The 18,045-nt window shown below is 37.4% G+C and overlaps 1 protein-coding gene across 1 annotated transcript in view; it reads right to left on the bottom strand.

Moving 5' to 3' along the window:
* Positions 1–18,045, bottom strand: part of GRM8 (glutamate metabotropic receptor 8) — a 363,184-nt gene that overhangs the window by 192,949 nt on the left and 152,190 nt on the right. Inside the window, exons 3-5 of the mRNA XM_075704969.1 lie at positions 14,272–14,407; positions 13,636–13,790; positions 12,298–12,435 (exon numbers count right to left, since the gene is read on the bottom strand). Coding sequence (XP_075561084.1) covers positions 12,298–12,435; positions 13,636–13,790; positions 14,272–14,407 — 429 coding nt within the window. The remainder of the gene's footprint in view (positions 1–12,297; positions 12,436–13,635; positions 13,791–14,271; positions 14,408–18,045) is intronic.

Raw genomic sequence — 18,045 nt, 5'->3', positions numbered from 1 at the left:
ACAACCTTCTAAAAAATAAATAAATAAACCAAACAAAAATGAATATAGGAATGTAGATTTTTCTTTTTAAACTATAAAAAGGCAAGGAAGATGGTAAAAACACCATCCAAATTCTAAAAGCACACTTTCTTCTTTTTTAATGGCATATGTGTAACCGAAAGTAAACATATAGACCAGATCTTAAAGGGTCTAAAAGCAAAAGCCAGCATGATTTAGTAATAAAGTGAAGGAGGCTGCAAGAAATTTTAATTTTTTTCAGAAGGAAGATTCATGCTTAAATGAGAAAAACAGGATAAACTGTGGAAAATAGAACCACTTAACAGCAGACCACAAGAGATTTCAAGGAGTAATATGCAGTGTAAGTCCCTCCCACATAAAATTTTCCTATCATTGATACTAGAGAATTTTAGAATTTAGTATCACTGAGGCCAAATTCTTGGTTGGTTATCCTTTTCACAGGCTGTTCAAACTTCTTGTCTCTATTTTAAGGTTCTACGCAACCTGTCTATAAAGCTCTGCTTGTTTTCATCCTGCTTTTAAGATCTAAAACTCTTGTCTTGTGAAGTGAAAAACAATGTAGCTTCCCTTTGGATGATTCCTTTAAAGCTTTTCTTATCCTACTCAGCCTTTGATTACTGACCTCTCTGTGATTTCCACACAAAAAATCAAGTTATTACTCTCGTTTGGGGGGCCATACCCTCCCAAATCTCACACCTCTTCATGTCAACAAAGCAACACTCATGTAGAGCATTAAATATTACATAGCCTTTGTATTTTACCTCTGTGCAACTAAGTTGCAAAATCTTTGGTCTCATGTTTCAAGTCCTGTTTCCTTTATTATCATCATAAATTGCATGAAAGACAATTTCACAGAGAAATTAGTGAAAACAGTCCAGGTAAAATTGGAAAGTAACCTTAATATGCCTTCAAAATTCAACCCAAATCTTAGGCAGACCTGAAAGTCTCATACTCCATCTTGCAAAGGTATGGGTCAATCAGAGCCTGTGTAAAGGAACAATGTTTAACAGAGAGTGCCAGGGAAGTTTTACCATGAAGGCTGGCATCCAGGCCATAGGTAGTTCTGCTGAAAAAAGTGCAGAAGGCAAAGTATAATATGTAGATTTATTTGCCCTTTTTCCTGCAGGCTGTCAGGTACCAAACTTTACATTCTACTCTATCCCACTGCACACAGAAATTGCAAATGTAAAAGACGTTTGCATACTCACTTCCAGTTCTATTACCTGACATGAAGACTTGTACAATCTAATACAGTAAATTAATTCTTCTTCCTTTAATTATTTTTTCCTCTCTTCATTTTAAAACAGTGCTGCAACTACAGATTTCACCTAAAATCCAGTGGAAATGTATCAAAAGTTCATGAGCAAGTTTCTTTCTATTTAATTTTAACTCTAATTTTGCAGAAAAGTTAGAATGATATATATCCAGTCTAATTAAAAAATAAAAGCAGTGCATTCCAGGAATTAAACCCCTGAATGTGTGTGCTTTATCAATCAGTAAGTAATGAACATTTTATACAGCAAATTTAGCTTCCTTTTCTCTTTCCAAATTCTGTGAACATCATTTGTAATCTTATGTTTATTATTTATTTGGAATTGCTAATTACAAAGTCAATGGCTAATTTGTGGTCTGTACATTTTTCTTTCTGGATAGTTTTTATCTAGAATTTGAGGAATGTTACATACTTTTAAGCAGGATGCAGAACACATGACAGTCTTTTTGTCTCATAGTCATACTATTCAATTTTGTAAATTGCTTTTCTCTACCGTAGCTTTTTGGCAGATGCTAACATTTCTGTCCAAAAAGCTAAAAAGAAAAATCAATTATTCCAGTAATCTATACACATGGACTGTTTGTTATATTCTCAGATTTTAGATGTAATATATCTTGCAAGAAGGTTCAGTGAATTGCAGAGCTTATTCTATCCCTCTCCGAGCCAGCACTTACAATGTTCCTAAAACTGCCACTTTTAGAGTCTCAGGCTCTTTTTCAAAACTTAAAAGCAATAAAATGAATTTGTTTCTTGTTTTCTGTAGTTGCAAAAGTCACAAGAAGACATAATTTAAAATGTTACCTTGAAGTGCTTCTAGTGCTGGAAATTATTTGTTCATTTCAAGATGGGAGAATAATTGTTGATCTAAGAGTCTATGAAAAACTGCTCTTTCAAGGGTAGGGCTCAGGAAAAAGTCTACCGACAGTCAGAACTGAACAGTGAGAGTGAAAAAGCACCCTTATTTTCTAAGCCAAACAATGCTTATGTGACACTTAAATTCCACTGGACTCCTACAAACAGGTTTATGACATGTGCAAATGTCAACTCGTTTTTCTTCGTCTTTGCTTGAAAGAATAGAACAGGAAAACACTGTTAAAAAAAAGGAAAAAAAAAATGCAATCTCTGGCCCAAAGAGTTTATGCTTGAGAACATGGAAAAGTAGAGAACAGACAGAAAGCAAGGGAAACCTGGACAGCACGGCAACCCATGGCCTCAGCACACCAACTGCCCAATGACTGCAGAGCTTTTGAAGGCATTTGGGTCTTATTATTTCGTGGGGTCAGGTGGAATATATGTAGTGCATAGGCCTTCCCTTTCACTATCTTGAGTTTTAACTAAGACAGTAAGAAACCAACGAAGACCATCCTTGGCTGCCAAGACTTCAGTAAATGCTGAAGATACAGTAGAAAAAAACCATGTTAATCAGCCACTGTTTACTGATGCAGCTGAAGATACCACTAATGGAAGAACACCTTCTCGCACAGTATGACTTTAATAAATTGAAAGTAACTTATTTTCCATGGGGTATGTAGCATGTGAGATCACAACACCAGCTGTTTTTGTCTCAGTGACAGATCACATACATTATGTAGATTAATCAAAGGTTTTAAAGCTTTAATTTGTCTGTCTCCTGGGATTATCTCATCACAGAATAAAAGGATCTTGGCCAGAATAATTAAATATTTCATTTTTAAATGAAGCCTAAATATAAACCTGAAATATAAACCTTTGTCAACAGGTCCCTTTAAAATATTTTGTGTAATTCAGCAGGATATTGCATGCGAAAATGTATGGTATTATCAGTAGGCAAATAGTCTCATATTCAGACCTGAAGAATATTTGCTGATAATCTATGTACAGAGGACTGCCACGGATTACTTTCCCTTTTGTTTCTATCTGTGAAAGTACCTGTAAGGATGCTAAATTACCTCTAAAAGTCTAAGTAATATAGTCATAATTAATATAAGTATATATTGGAGTTATCACCAGGATTTTACATGAACTGGGAAGGCAGATAGCTTTGTTGAGAAGGTGGTGATCCATGCAACCATAGCATGGGATTCATTTCACTTGACTTGAGCAATCTAAAAGTGGGGCACCTCATCCAAATTAGTCATCTAGGTCTATTTGCAGTCTATAAAGAGAGATGGGCATCCTCACAGGGTAAGTCATACCAGTCTAAGCAGCTTAATAAGATATGTGGAGGCAGCCTGCCAGAATTTAAAGAATTAAGTAAATCCTGTCTCATGAGCTCCACCCAAGGGCAATCCTGCAAGCCCTGAACATGCACTAGCCCAGAGCTAGAATTCGGGTCAAAATCATTACGTCCAGCCATGCAGTTAAACCAGTATAAGTTCGATGTAACAAATATACCTCTCCTCCCCTGTACACTGATTTTAACACAAATTTGGGACACTTGTGCTTCTACCTCACTTTTCATAAGAACCCTCCATACAAAAACACCTATCTCAAATATTGAATACAAACAATATTCTGGAAATATTGAACTATAATTGGTACATTTAATGGATACACTTATCCATTAAAAGCCAAACTCTGACCTCCTTTTCTACACTGATTTATACTATAGCCCATTATGTATACCCCACTGATTTTTGCTGGGTCTATTTCTGCAATAAAATTCTACTCAGTATATTAAAAAGTATCTGCATCTGTTTACAGATGACCAGTCTGAACTCCCTTCGCAAAAGGTGAGCAGTTACTTATAAATCCTTTATAGGAAACCAAACGATAGGATGAGTGCTGGGAATACAGCTATGGCCCTCCAGCTCAAAGGACCATACTAACATGAAGTACAATCTTTTGAAATGAGTACAACGAGGACCTCAGATGCTCATCATCAACTGCTTCACTCTGCAAAAGTGCACTGTTTCATAACATAGACATGGTCTCAGGGCACCTGGGCCACCTCAAGAAGAAGGTACCTCACAAAGGCCACTCTTTCTCTGGCCGACTGGTATCCCCCACCATGCAACACACCAGGAAAAAGGTATCATGGACCACTACTTGTGAATATGGAAGAACATTTTCAAGCAAATTAACATGCCTGCTGCTGATCTGGGCAGTGAAGCTTCACCTTCAAAGTCCTCAACCAGATTAGTTCACAGAACAGTGCTAGAGTGATTGGACAGTGGTCAACAGGTCTGAAGGATGAGTGACCTCTTATGAAGTTACAATGAGCAGATCAGCCCGTCTGACCACATCCAAGGATATTGAAAACTATGTAGCTAATGGTCCTTTTTGAAAACTTAAACTATTCTTTATTGTACTACTTGTATTCTATTAAAGCATCTAGTCAGGTAGCAAGTATGTACACCAAATGTGCATACTTATAAAAGGTTTAAGCACTGTAACCTGAAATGCTTGAATAATGGCACAGATGATGTATATGCAAAAATAAAACTGTTCTTCCAGTCCTCTCACAAGGCAGGATTACAAGAACTTGCTCATAAGGGAAAACAATAAATATCTTTTCTACCTGAAGAAGGATATCTGGGACTCGGACTTACACAGAGCACGTCTTCCCATTCACAGCAAGGGTCTGTTTGTGGCAGACCACAAGAGCAAACTGGTGAAGAACAGCATGCAACACTTTGACTATTGACCTCCCTGTTCATCTGTCCAAAGTGGTTGGGCTGGTATTGGAAATGACAGAGTAACTTACTAGTGTCTCCCAGGAGCAAGGACTGTGTACAGATTACATTCTTACATGTGTGACATCTAAGTTACATCATAATTAACATTGGTTACAAGTGTTCTGAGGCTACATTTGAGAAGGTGCAGTTCCAGAGTTCACACAAAATTGTACTTAAAGCAACAGTTAGTTCACTAGAATATGCCATTCTTGCAGAGACTCTGAGCTGGAATAAGAATTTCTGGACTCATAAGTTACTAGCAAACACATCCACATATGTGCACATGCATATGCGTATTCCAACTTGGCAGCAAGGGTATCAAATCTAAAATGGCAAGTCTATTTAAATGATTGTGCAGCGGAATATGACCCATAACTTTGTAAAACATTATAAAACTAAAATTAATGCATTTCCTGATAGAATACAAGTCTTGAGTTCCTACTTATGAATGAAATTATGGAGAAACAGAGACCTCTGTAGAGTATATCAACAATTTCTTCTTCATCTTAGAATAATAAGCTTTTTTAAATTATATGATTTTTAGGTGAATCTAAGCTTTGACAACAGGATTGAGAAGTGATATTCCATTGGATATGTTATAAAGAGATTTAAAAATACTAACAGCTGATGAAATAACAAAATGGATGACAGTAGGTGAAATGAATAAATCAAATCAGTGAATGGGCAGCGTGTGTTAGGTCCCCTGATTTGACAGCTCTCAGATGTATTGAGTAATACTTATGCACATTAGCAGTTGCTGGAATGAAATACTACTCAACTTGAATCTTCTGAAATTCTGTAGTTTCTGGAATGAGAGCCAGAACTGGCTCTTTGTAAGACAACTGAATGGGACCACTGCAGTGCAGCTACCTGTGACGTACAATTTTCATAGTTCTGAGATAATGTCTAAAGCAGCATAAGAAACAGCTCAGACTATGACAAATACTCCTTGAAGTCTTTTGCATCCAACTGATGTGATGGGTAGCAAAGATTCAACAGTCAGCTTGGCTCCTGCTTATCATGCTGCACATCTGACTACTGTGATTTTTACATACAATTACTGTACTTACACAAAACAGACATAGACATTTTATAAATATAAATAAAAAGTCAAAAATCCTTCTGCAATGTGTTTATAGGCTACTTTTCAAATGGGAATCAAGAAAATGGCAAACAGCCAAAGAAGAGGAATAAGAACTGCCTTTTCTACCTCTTATGCCTAAGCATACTGGTCAGAGCACACAGGTTGCACAAAGAGGGAGAGCATGCATCTCTTTCTGTGTGCTCAAAACCAGACCCTCCTGAGCCTTAATGCCTTTTGGAAATTGTGGTACAACTCACCATGTGTTTCAACTGCACCTATGCTTATTTTTTTAACTTTGTGTAGGTCTCATTAAGGAAAAAAAGCCCCAAAACCTACTTTAGGAGTGATTTTATGGTAATGGATCCATTACTCAGACAAAATAGCAATGCACTGTACCTCTGCAAGATTGACATCCTGCTACTGAACTTCCAATTTGTTTCATATACTTTTCAGGTGTGGCTGAATATGCAGCTGCATACGCATATGAATATATCTATTTCTTTCTATTAATATTTTTAGGTGCAATTATATTTTCAAAGAAGTTAGTTTAAGAGAAAACAATTAAATAATGTATCTGTAAAGTTCCTAGGTATGCATGATGCCTATTATACTGCACTGTGATTTTTTTTAATGAAACAAATAGTTCAGTTTGATAGAGCAGATTGAAATTAGACTAATTTACACAGGTCTCTATATGTTTTTGGAAACTCTTCCATCTTTATTTTTAGCAGTGCAGTCAGTCATTATAGGCAGTTAAAGGCTGATTAGTTTTGCAGAGTAGTTAAAATGCTAACCATTCAAAACAGGGGAAGAGACTGTGCATGAAGGAGCTTTTCTAATTACCATTTTTGTTGAGGTTTTATTAAAGGGCTACATTTTTCTGTTCAAAAACTGTAAATACTATGATAAATTCATGCCTTGAAGGGATGCTATGGGGAAAATCCAGAACAAATCTCAATAGAACTATATCATCTTATGTCAGATTTGAATTGGAGGCTACCATTGTACACATTAAAACATGATACAGTAAGCAACTTCATGTTAGATTTCTATCTGCTTATGCATGCAAACACAAACAAGTATCTATATGTGTATGCACACATGTATGTAAAGAAGGCTTCTTAAGAATTTTTTGTTAAAATTAAATCAAATATTAACATTCTGTGAGGTTAATGGAAGCAAATCTGAGTACATTTCATTTAGTTCTTACTCTTCTGCCTTAACTTTTCATCATTAATGCTGCTTTCTTTTTCTATGACTGTTTTGGTGTTCTGAAAGAATGATGGTGCATATTGTCATCTCCACAATTCAATGCAATTTTTAAGAGTGTACTCTGGGATAGATTTGTTTCATTTCCAAATCTTTGTATTCATACTTTTGTACATGTCTTAAGAAACACAAGGTCTAGAAACCTACCTTAAGGTGGGACTGACAATTAATATCTCAACAACCAAGAGCTGGAGTTAACAGCACAACACCAGGAATAAATCTGGTCAGTCCACAGTGTTTCTAAGTAATGCTAAATCTTCACCTACTTAGCACAATTGAGTTAAGTGGGAAGCTGAGCATATGGGGAAATTCTCCAGGTTGTTAAAGTAGAGCAAGAGGTATACCATCTCTGCCATCTCCCACAACCATGGTGCAAGCCCTTCCTCTTGAAGAATGTAGGTAATCAAGGATGAATGCTATCTCTGTCTTTACAGTTTTCTGCTAGAGCACAGGGATGAGTGAAAAGCTTCTCGTCTCCTCACTTCTCATTCCCACAAAGAGATTCCAGTGCTGAAGAAATGCTGCTAAAGATACCTGAAAGATTAATCTCTCACTAAAGGTCTTTTTATTGAATATAGAAAACCTGCACCTTGAATAAATCTGTAAAGTGAGGCTTCATGTAACCTCTACAGACAGTTCAATCCTTGTAGTGCTCCTTTCTTTTCCATTTTGTTGTAGTAAGATAAACAAGTTTTCTCTGCAAATTTCTTTCCCCTTCTTTCCCCGTCCCCAATTAAAAAACTTAAGGGTAGTCATTGAATTATTGTTTCGTGTTTAATAAGTTAATGGCCCAATATGTTTTGTTTTGTTTTGTTTTTTAAGTTCCAGAAACACATAGAGCTAGCTGTAAATCAATAGTAGCAAAACAATTACTTTTTCAAAGTTTATGTGAATCATTGCTTTCTGTCAACTGGCAAAAGTTAGAAAGCAAACGATCAGGCAAAATCAGAAGAAATTTATTATTTTATGTACCTCTGAAGCACAAATTCTTTTAGGAATAAGAAGCAACAGCAACCACAAATAAACAGTATTTTTAAACAGTTTGAAAATGGCAGTTTTCTTTAAATAAACTGTTTAAGCCATTACAACATTAGGCTATAATAATCAGTAATGTACAATGACAGAAGGAGGTAAGAAGGCTTATGCCCTTTTGTGATTCTTAAACTTGAAGAAAAAGAAGAAATCCCTTTCAGGACTCTCAGTGCTGAAAAGAGTATTGATTTTACATGGAAAAGATAGAAATATTTTTCACTATAAAGTATTTTCTAGTATCTTCAGAGGAAAAAAAAATGCTTGAAATTGGATTAGATTGGTAACATCCTGACTGCAGATAGTAAGAATTTAAAGCTATGAACAGATAGCTTGACTAAACAGAGAACAGAGATATCAGTTTTATTGTTGTTGGGACTTACAAATGTCATATGAGAAAAAGATTCAAGTACCTCCTAGCTAAGATAAACAGGAATGCCTAACAAAACACATCTCAAGCCTGAGAAAACTTTATACCTATCAGTTTGTCTTTTAATATCTTTGGAGAGGGAGATTTTCAGATTATGGCTGTATCTCGAGCTTTTGATTTCTTTCTCTGTATCACTGGCTATTGACATGATATACAAATTGGGCTGGTGGGGGAAAGACAACGAGGATCTTATTATCTGCAGTGCCTAGATAAACTACGGGAAAATTAGGATAAATGGTATTTTTAAGTTCAGTCTTCAAGACCTGAACTAGAGATGTGAATATATTCCTTTTAAGCAATGAACTGAAATTTAGGACTGAAAAAACACACATAAAGTTTCAGAGAAATCCCACTGGAAGGACAACTGACAACTGGGATAGGCCAAGGATGAAAGTCTTCAGTATTAAGTTATAAACAGTTAAATGTAAGAGGTCCTATATCCTCACTGAAATTCAGGGGTTCATTAATTTCTTTCATTTACCACCATTATTTCAGAACAGACTTGGCCATGAAGTAACATCTTTGGCCTTTCAAGGTGTCCTGGTTTCGGCTGGGATAGAGTTAGTTTTCTTCCTAGTAGCAGGCATAGTGCTGTGGTTTGGATTTAGTAGGAGAAGAATGTTGATAACACACTGATGGTTTAGTTGTTGCTGAGTACTGCTTATGCTAGTCAAGGACTTTTCAGCTTCCCATGCTCTGCCAGGCACACAAGAAACTGGGAGGGGGCACACCCAGAAGAGTTGATCCAAACTGACCAAAGGGCTATTCCATACCATGTGACATCATGCTCAGTATAGAAACTGGCGGGGGGGGGCAGTTGGCCGGGGAGCAGCAATTGCTGCTCGGGAACTGTCTGGGTATCGGTCGGCGGGTGGTGAGCAGTTGCACTGTGCATCGCTTGCTTTGTATATTGTTATTATTATTATTATATTGTTATTATTACTACTGTTGTACTTTATTTTGTTTCAATTATTAAACTGTTCTTATCTCAACCCAGGAGTGTTTCTCACTCTTACTCCTCCGATTATCTCCCCCATCCCACCGGGGCAGGGGGAGTGAGCGAGCAGCTGTGTGGTGCTTAGTTGCTGGCTGGGGCTAAACCACAATACAAGGGAAACATAAATTCATGGCTGGGATATTCTCTTCTTCAATCTTTAGCAGACGTAGGAGATCATAGTAGACTGACTCATCTGCTTTGAGGGCTGTGGTATGAAGAACCAGCCAGGATTTCGTTGCTGCCTCTCTTTTGTGCACAGGAGAGCATGACAAATGAACCGGGGTGAGTCAAGATGCCGTTTGTGATTCTCTAGGTCTAGACTGGGGGGGATGTCATCCACCTAGCATTTCTCCTTAAATCACAGGAGGTTTATTTTGAACTTCCACCCTCACCTCCTGATTCAGCTTACTTAAAAGGGACACATTTTAGTTATTTTCATTATCCAACCCTTTAAATTTGAGTTAGATAAGCAAAGGGGTCATGATGAATCATCAGCTTGCTTCAGATCTGCGGCTGTCCAAGTGTCTTTTCCACTGTAGTAAGCCACTTTTAAGTGGTTTTAGTCAAGGGTCCTATCACTTCTAGATACTCTTTCTTGCAGAAGGAGTCATAGCTTTTTATGTTGCAGGTGAAAATTCATGTGTAACATTCATATGAGACTGCCCACATCTTAATCCCATCCCTTGATACTATGTTAATTTTCCAGGTGCAGGAAATATGTTTTCTTTCTGTTTTCAGGCACACAGAGCACACCATAATTTTGTTTAATAAAGTATATGGATATCCATTTCAAATCACAAATTACTTTGAGTCTATCAAGATACAGCCTATGCATTTTATACACTACTTTTCACTTGGTAATTCAGTTTGACAGATGTGATGAGGCTGATACAAGTCATACAACCATCTGTGGTAACATTTAGAGCTTCCTAAACTACAGCACATACACCACTCATTCCACCTGAAAAACTTCAAAAAAGCATCTATTTTCCACTTAAAATAGTAAAAACAAAATAATCCCTTCCCAGACATGGGTATCTACCCAGCCATGACTTACTGCTATATGAATCAAGGCCAAGCAGTAAAGCGTTAGAGTAATGAGCTATCATTTAGCTTGGTGAGGAACTGAATATCATCCTTTTGTTTGCAGAGAATGTGGTAAAAGGCAGAAGGCAAGGCGTCATTTTTTAAATGAGAGAGTGCACGCATGGCTCTCATATTTCTGTGCGAGATATATCTGTGCATTGCAACACCCAGTGCAGTAAGTCTTTGAATTGATGGCACAGTACACCTACAATAAATCTGATGGTTCAGGAACTGCAAGACTGATGGTACATGTGCTTGGAGACTACATGGTATGTCTGTCTGACAAATGCAGAAGTGTGGTTCTGGTGTGCAGCTTTTGGTTGCAGGAAGTTTGGAAGTGCACCCCCATAACAAAGGCTACATGACAGTGTCACCAGGCAGCCAGAAATCCTAGAACAGCAACTCAACACAAATGTTCACTTTCCACATAGAAAATATTATTCAGCAAAAGAAAACAATGCCAGGGAAATCAAGGCACGTGGATGACTCACGTATGCAGTACAGAAAATTGAGTATTACTGCTGCCACTACTCACAGAGATGGTGGTCACCACCAGTACTGCTAGGGGCAGTGGCAGTAATTAAGCAAATGACACTGGGAGTCCTTATATTAGGTAAAAACCATCTATACAAAAAGTAACATATACAGTCTGCTGTAGTCACAGAAGTCTAAAGGTAACAAGATTGTAATAAACCCTGCAAGGAACAAGAAAAAGCCAACATCTCATAGGTGAGATGAAACTTGGAGCTACTAATGCAACTGCTATATTAGCTATTGTGACAATTGCGTCTGGGAATAATGCCTGAGCAAGGTTTGAGAACATCAGTGCTAGTTACATAGAGTTTTTGCTCAAACTTCATAGAAACTTTCAGCTTTATAATACAATATAGAATTCTGTTCTTTTCACATGAGGACAAGGAATAAGGACATATTGATTTGATTTTTCTCCATCCTCAAACACAGTTTGTAAACTAAATAACGAATTCATGACTTGACCTATCATCAAGACCTCAATAGTTCAAACAGAAATTTAATTTTCTCTGTATATACTTCAGGGATAACAATATGAGAATTACTGTGATGTGCCCATTCACTAAAAAAAAAAAAAAAAACCCCACCACACAAACAAAGCCAACAAAACCACCACATATTGACAACTATAGATGGGGTGAGAAAGAAGGTCCTTGAAAACATGAATGGAATTGAACCACAGCCACAGGTCTTTAACACAATCTGTGCCATCATTGGATTTGTGCAAATTAACTACTAACTTTCTCAAACATTGTCCATGAATTTTTTCTTCAGGTTTAAGAAAAAATGTCACATTTTTCTTACAACACAATAATTTGTATTGGAGAATTGAAGGGAGACAGAAGAGTGACGAAAAGGAAGCAGTTCCTTTCCTGCACTCCAAGAAAACAAACACATTTACAGATGTTTTACTTTCACAGTTACCTGTGCATTTCTTGATATTGCTATTTCTTTTTCCATGTGATCCTAACTTGCATCCAAAGTTCTCCTCCCAAAATTCTGCAAACCATACATTTCTTCGATTGTTAGCAAGTGTTCGGCTCCGAAAGTATCTATCAAATCCTACATTTAAGAGAAATGAAGAAGCATTAAAATATGACACAGCATAAAAATAATAATTTAAAGAAAATAACAGATTTTGTATAAATATCAGAACAAGAAAAATATGTAAAAACTACTATAAGATATTTTATGAGCATAATAGTATTTAAGGATTAAAAATATATATATTTGTTATTATCCCATATTTGCTGTAGAACAAGATTTTTTAAAATACCTACAGCAGTTAAAGAGTCTCTAAAGCTCCAGCAGAATTCTATAATTTAAAAAATGCAGTGCAGATGGTTAGGGTAATAGGCTAATTTTTAATATACAGATGACCCAAATAAAGAATTGGATACCTACAAGAAACTAGACAAAAGATAATTACTACTTAGTCAAAGACTGTGATCCAAATAAATTTCATTTCAAGGCCACCTAAAATCACCAGGTACATCTCTGTTGAACCAGAGGGCTTCTGCTTCTAAATTCTGCTAAACCTAAAATTCTGCTTCTATTTATATGTTTAATGACCCTAGCTGAGAAACTAAAGATTCCTGCTTAAACCTGATCAGATTCTGCACCAGCCTTACCCAACAAACCGGCAGCAGTAATGAAATCATGACTAACATATACCATCTGGATTAAGGTCTTTACAAATGCTTCCATGTGGCTAAATTCTCCAAGTAGCATCAATAGCGCTCAGTTTTTCTAATTGTTTACCAGTTTAGAGCACTTACCCAGACAGTGAGAGATCTTACTATGACCAGTACCCTCCTGCGAGTAAGGTGATTCAAACCAACAACTTCCACTTCATCCACCAAGACAGAAACTTTGTTAATATGCCCTTAAAGTAAGTTTAGGAGAGGAAAGCAGAGCCTAGATTGATCTTCTCCCAGGAGAATGAGCTGACTCATTATCATCCAATACTCTCCTTTTTTGTCCCAAAGAACAACCAGGCTATGGGTAAGAAGCTCTCCACCACACATGCTCTAGTTATTAGACAATTATAAGACTGCCTAATTGCAGAATCAGCATCTCCTCATCTCAACAGAGATATTAAATGAATATTGGATCAGGCCAGCTCAAGTTACTTAGTTGGAAAGTTTTCCCTGATTTCCCTGTAATCAAGGACTACATGACTTTGTAAAATTTCTTTTAGAGAGAGTTAGAGTGTTTGAACATTGTCAGAAAGTTAAGTTTTTGTGCCATGTGCATTCCTACCATCTACTGATGTTCTTTTGGGGAGAATGGTTACTGCTCCTTCTGCAATCTCTTCCTGCTGCTGAACCGGTGAAATTTTTGACCCCCAACTATCTGAGCCAATCCATAGGAAATGTCCAGATTGATTAGCTTTTTTGGCTGCTTCCAGTATTCGCCTGAAAATAAACAACAAAAGACTAATTAAACAAACTGCATTTACAAAGAACTTTAGAATCCCCAACATTAATTCTGGCTATGCATAACTAAGCTCACACTAACGAATTAGTCAATAGTTTTCACAGTCTAAAGCATATTCAACAACAGCTGTAGTGAACGCAAGATACAGTACTGTACAAGTTAATTTGTTTCATCTTTAGCCATATTTTTCCAGCATTCTTATTGATGTCTTCCTTTTCAGTCACCAAATAACAATCTATTGGAGCTGCATGCTTAGGAACTAGGAACAGGTTAGATGTCCACAGAATAAAGGACCAGCACACTGTATGATTGCAACTCAATTTCTTATCACCAGATTTCCAAGAATTTTTACATGGGACTGAATCTGAAACCTCCTGTGTTACTCTATTCTGCACTAGCCATTTGAGCACCTCTATGGAGAGAGAACATCTTTAACACACAAAATTAAGAAACAGGCACCTAATATCATCTTCATTTGCAAACATGATCACTGCTCGAGCATTTGGAGTTTCCAACAAGCGCTTGATGATTTTTTCAAATTCTCCTGGTCTTGGTTCTCGAGGGATTTTGAGTGACTGAGCAATGCAAACACCTCCTGAGAAAAATTAAAAGAAAAAAAAAAAATAATTTTAACACACTAAATATCCACACTCTGGATAATCCATAGTTAACCAGGCAGGCAAAGAAAACAAGATGCTAATCTGAGATATAGCAGTGCAGCCAAGTTACCTTATCTTTTGACATATGCACTGTATAAACTTACACACTTAATCCTGCATTAAAGACTACAACTCACTTACCTGTTACTTTATTTTTTATATAAAATTTTAAACAGCATCCTGAGCCAGATCCTCAATCACCGCACTCCGGCTCAGTTGGACTGAGTTCTACAGGCCTAGCCCAATTTATGACAGCTGAGAACCCAGCCCTGCCACAGGATTGCATTTAACCATGGAGCCACAATTTGACAGTTATCTTTTCTTCATAATGTGGCTCTCCAGTACCAGGTACTATCATACACCTCTGCTTTTTCAACAGAGGGTATAAGGTTAACTATAAATGCTGCGGTTACGGAATCAAGTAGAGACTTTGAAATGTTCTCTTATGAATGAATACATACAGATCACTTCTAATTGTTATTATGACATTCTTAATTAAGTTGTCTTAATTATTTAAGAAGGTTTGGGTTGTCATTGAATATTCTAAATTACTAATCAGCAAATGAACACAAACTCAGGGATGATATTTATATCTCTTCCTGACAGAAGGAGGAAAGTGCTAATTGAAATCTTTATATTTTACCTGTCCTGCAAAAAGGGACAAATTTCTACAGAAACTCAGTGATTTCTGATGGCTTTCATACATTGGTGCAGGGGAATCTCTATTTCCCAGGTACAACACTGTTACCTATGTTTGAGCAGGCAAGGAGAGAAATTTCTTGACCCTGTTTCATGAAGCACTGAGTCCAGATTGGCACCAACTTCCTATACCATCCATGATCTTTCTGTGATTGTTTGCTGATTTGTTCATTTTAATTGTTTTTTCTTTCACTATTGCCTGATTATCATTGGTACTTCTAACTCCCACCAATTTGCTCTTGTCAGTTGTTAGTCCCAAAATAAGAGCTTCTTGTGAACAATCTAATCATTAATAAAAACAGAAAATTAAGAAAAGGAGAAAATGTTTATTTCTTACAAAAAGTGACATGTTACTAGACAAAGGCAAATCAAATGATAATTTTTGTATCTCTGCATATGAATACTTCTACACTGAAGATTGCCTTCAGTGTGAGTAAGAATAAGAATGTGTTTTAAAAGAGCTGTTCTATTTTTAATGAATGCTGGTATTTATTTTCTGATGTATAAGACCATTTGGGGCACATACCTGTCTACATATTAAAGCTAATTAGACAATTAAAGTCACAGTTAGATGGCTATGTTGTATATGGGGAGGTTTTCCAACTTTCTCAACAGTCTTGTCCTCCCTATGAAAATGTCAACCTTATTTTTTTCCAAAGTAGGTTGATACACACTGTCAGTGATAGGATTTGAAGAAAAACAAGGGTCCAGACAGATGCAGCTTGGGATGTAGAGCTACCTGAAGATGTTACAGAGGTCTCTTGTGTTAGCCTTCTTAAGCTGAATGTATTTAATCTTTAAGTAAAACAAACAATCAAAATAAAGGTACTTATGAAGCCTTTTGTATTTCTGTTACTCAGAGAATGGGTGGGAATGGTTAAAAGCTGCCCCATGCCTGTCAGTGTGTGGGGGTGCATCCCCACACACACCTTTTCTCTCTTCAACCACTTTATGACCTCAGGAACTCCTGCCAGACCAGGATCATTGTGTAGTGAGTTGGTCAGTTAGGTGCCCCTTAATTGTACCAGAACTACTACTTGGTTGAAGTGGGGAGTGAGAACAGCCAGTTACCTGGCAGGAATGGAACAAAAGTGGGTGGCCTGGTTTCGGCTGGAATAGAGTTAGTTTTCTTCCTAGTAGCTGGCACAGTGCTGTGGTTTGGATTTAGTAGGAGAAGAATGTTGATAACACGCTGATGTTTTTAGTTGTTGCTGAGTACTGCTTATGCTACTCAAGAACTTTTCAGCTTCCCATGCTCTGCCGGGTGCACAAGAAACTGGGAGGGGGCACAGCCAGAAGAGTTGATCCAAACTGACCAAAGGGCTATTCCATACCATATGACATCATGCTCAGTATAGAAACTGGGGGGGGTTGGCTGGGGGGCAGCGATCGCTGCTTGGGAACTGTCTGGGTATCGGTCAGCGGGTGGTGAGTATACCATTATTATTATCATTATTATACTGTTACTATTAGCATTACTGTTTTACTTTATTTCAATTATTAAACTGTTCTTCTCCTCTCAACCCAGGAGTGTTTCTCACTCTTACTCCTCCAATTCTCTCCCCAATCCCACCGGGGCAGGGGGAGTGAGCGAGCGGCTGCGTGGTGCTTAGCTGCTGGCTGCGGCTAAACCATGACAGCGGGAAATGAGAACAACCGGTTACCTGGCAGCCTTGAAACAAGAGCAGTACCATGGGTACTGGAATTCAAGTGATTACTGACCTGGATCGTGGCTCAGATGGATGACTAAAGCCAATCATTTCACAATCCTATAAACAGCAGTCTTAAGTGAGGCCCTTTGAGCTCTCCTGGACTGCAGCGGGCTGCACCAGCATCTCCCTCTGAGTGGGACGCCTCTCAGAGCCAGCAAACAAAGTTTGCTAAAATCAAAGGCCCATCGTCAAAGACTGACAGCAGAGCCTGGGCTGAAACCCTTCACTCCTCAAGGCTCAACCCTCGCTTGTTGAGAAATGGCAAGGCATTCGACGTGAATATTTCACTGAACTCAAGGGGAATTTTTAACAGGTATACCTTATATATATACATATGTATTTATGTCTGTGTGTATGCATGTGTAAATCAATTTAAGTAGTCTGTAGATGTATGATTTAATTATAAACTGAGTCTTATACTGCAATATTATCCTTATTCACATAAACCACTGACCAAGTCTGAGATTAAGATTGGACCTAGCCGCAACTAGGCTCCTCTCTGAGAAGGAGTTTAGAAAGCCAGGGGGTCTATTCTGAACCTCGTGACTCAGCAGGAGGCTCCTCCTTATCCCCTGTATATACAATCTCTGTGAGTCATTTCAACTCAGAGTAACTTAATTTCCCTTTTATGCACTTCCAAGTAGTAATAGAGTGAACATTGCCATCTTCAAATCTGTAACTGTCACTGTTTTGATCAATTTTGTCTAATCACTTTGTTAATTACTGATGATTGAGTACTATTAAAATATCACAATCGAATCCTGCAATTTGTCACAAGTAAATTCTAAACTGCTACTGAATCAAATTGTGTAAAGTCACTCATTCACAGTAAATTAACTTAATCAGCAGGATTCACAAACCACCACTCATGACACAGTGTTTAAGAGGCATTTTGACAATGCCCATGCTTTAACTTTTGGTCAGCCCTGGTCAGGCAGTTGGACTAGATGATCATTGTAGGTCCCTTCCAACTGAAATATCCTATTCTATTCTGTCTTATTCCCTTCTATTCTATCCTATTCTATTCTGTGTAATATTTAGAAAATGCTGGGGATTCATTACCACATTTTGTTCTGCCTTTGCAGAATCTCATCGACCTCAATAGTTCTCTGCACAGGCAGATACTAAGTTTGAATCAAGTTTAGACATGGCATAAATGAAGC

This window comes from Pelecanus crispus, chromosome 1 (assembly GCF_030463565.1).
Source record: "Pelecanus crispus isolate bPelCri1 chromosome 1, bPelCri1.pri, whole genome shotgun sequence".
In the NCBI taxonomy this organism is placed as follows: domain Eukaryota; kingdom Metazoa; phylum Chordata; class Aves; order Pelecaniformes; family Pelecanidae; genus Pelecanus; species Pelecanus crispus.
Note: the sequence above shows the minus strand (reverse complement) of the source record. Positions and strands in the feature narration are given on the sequence as shown.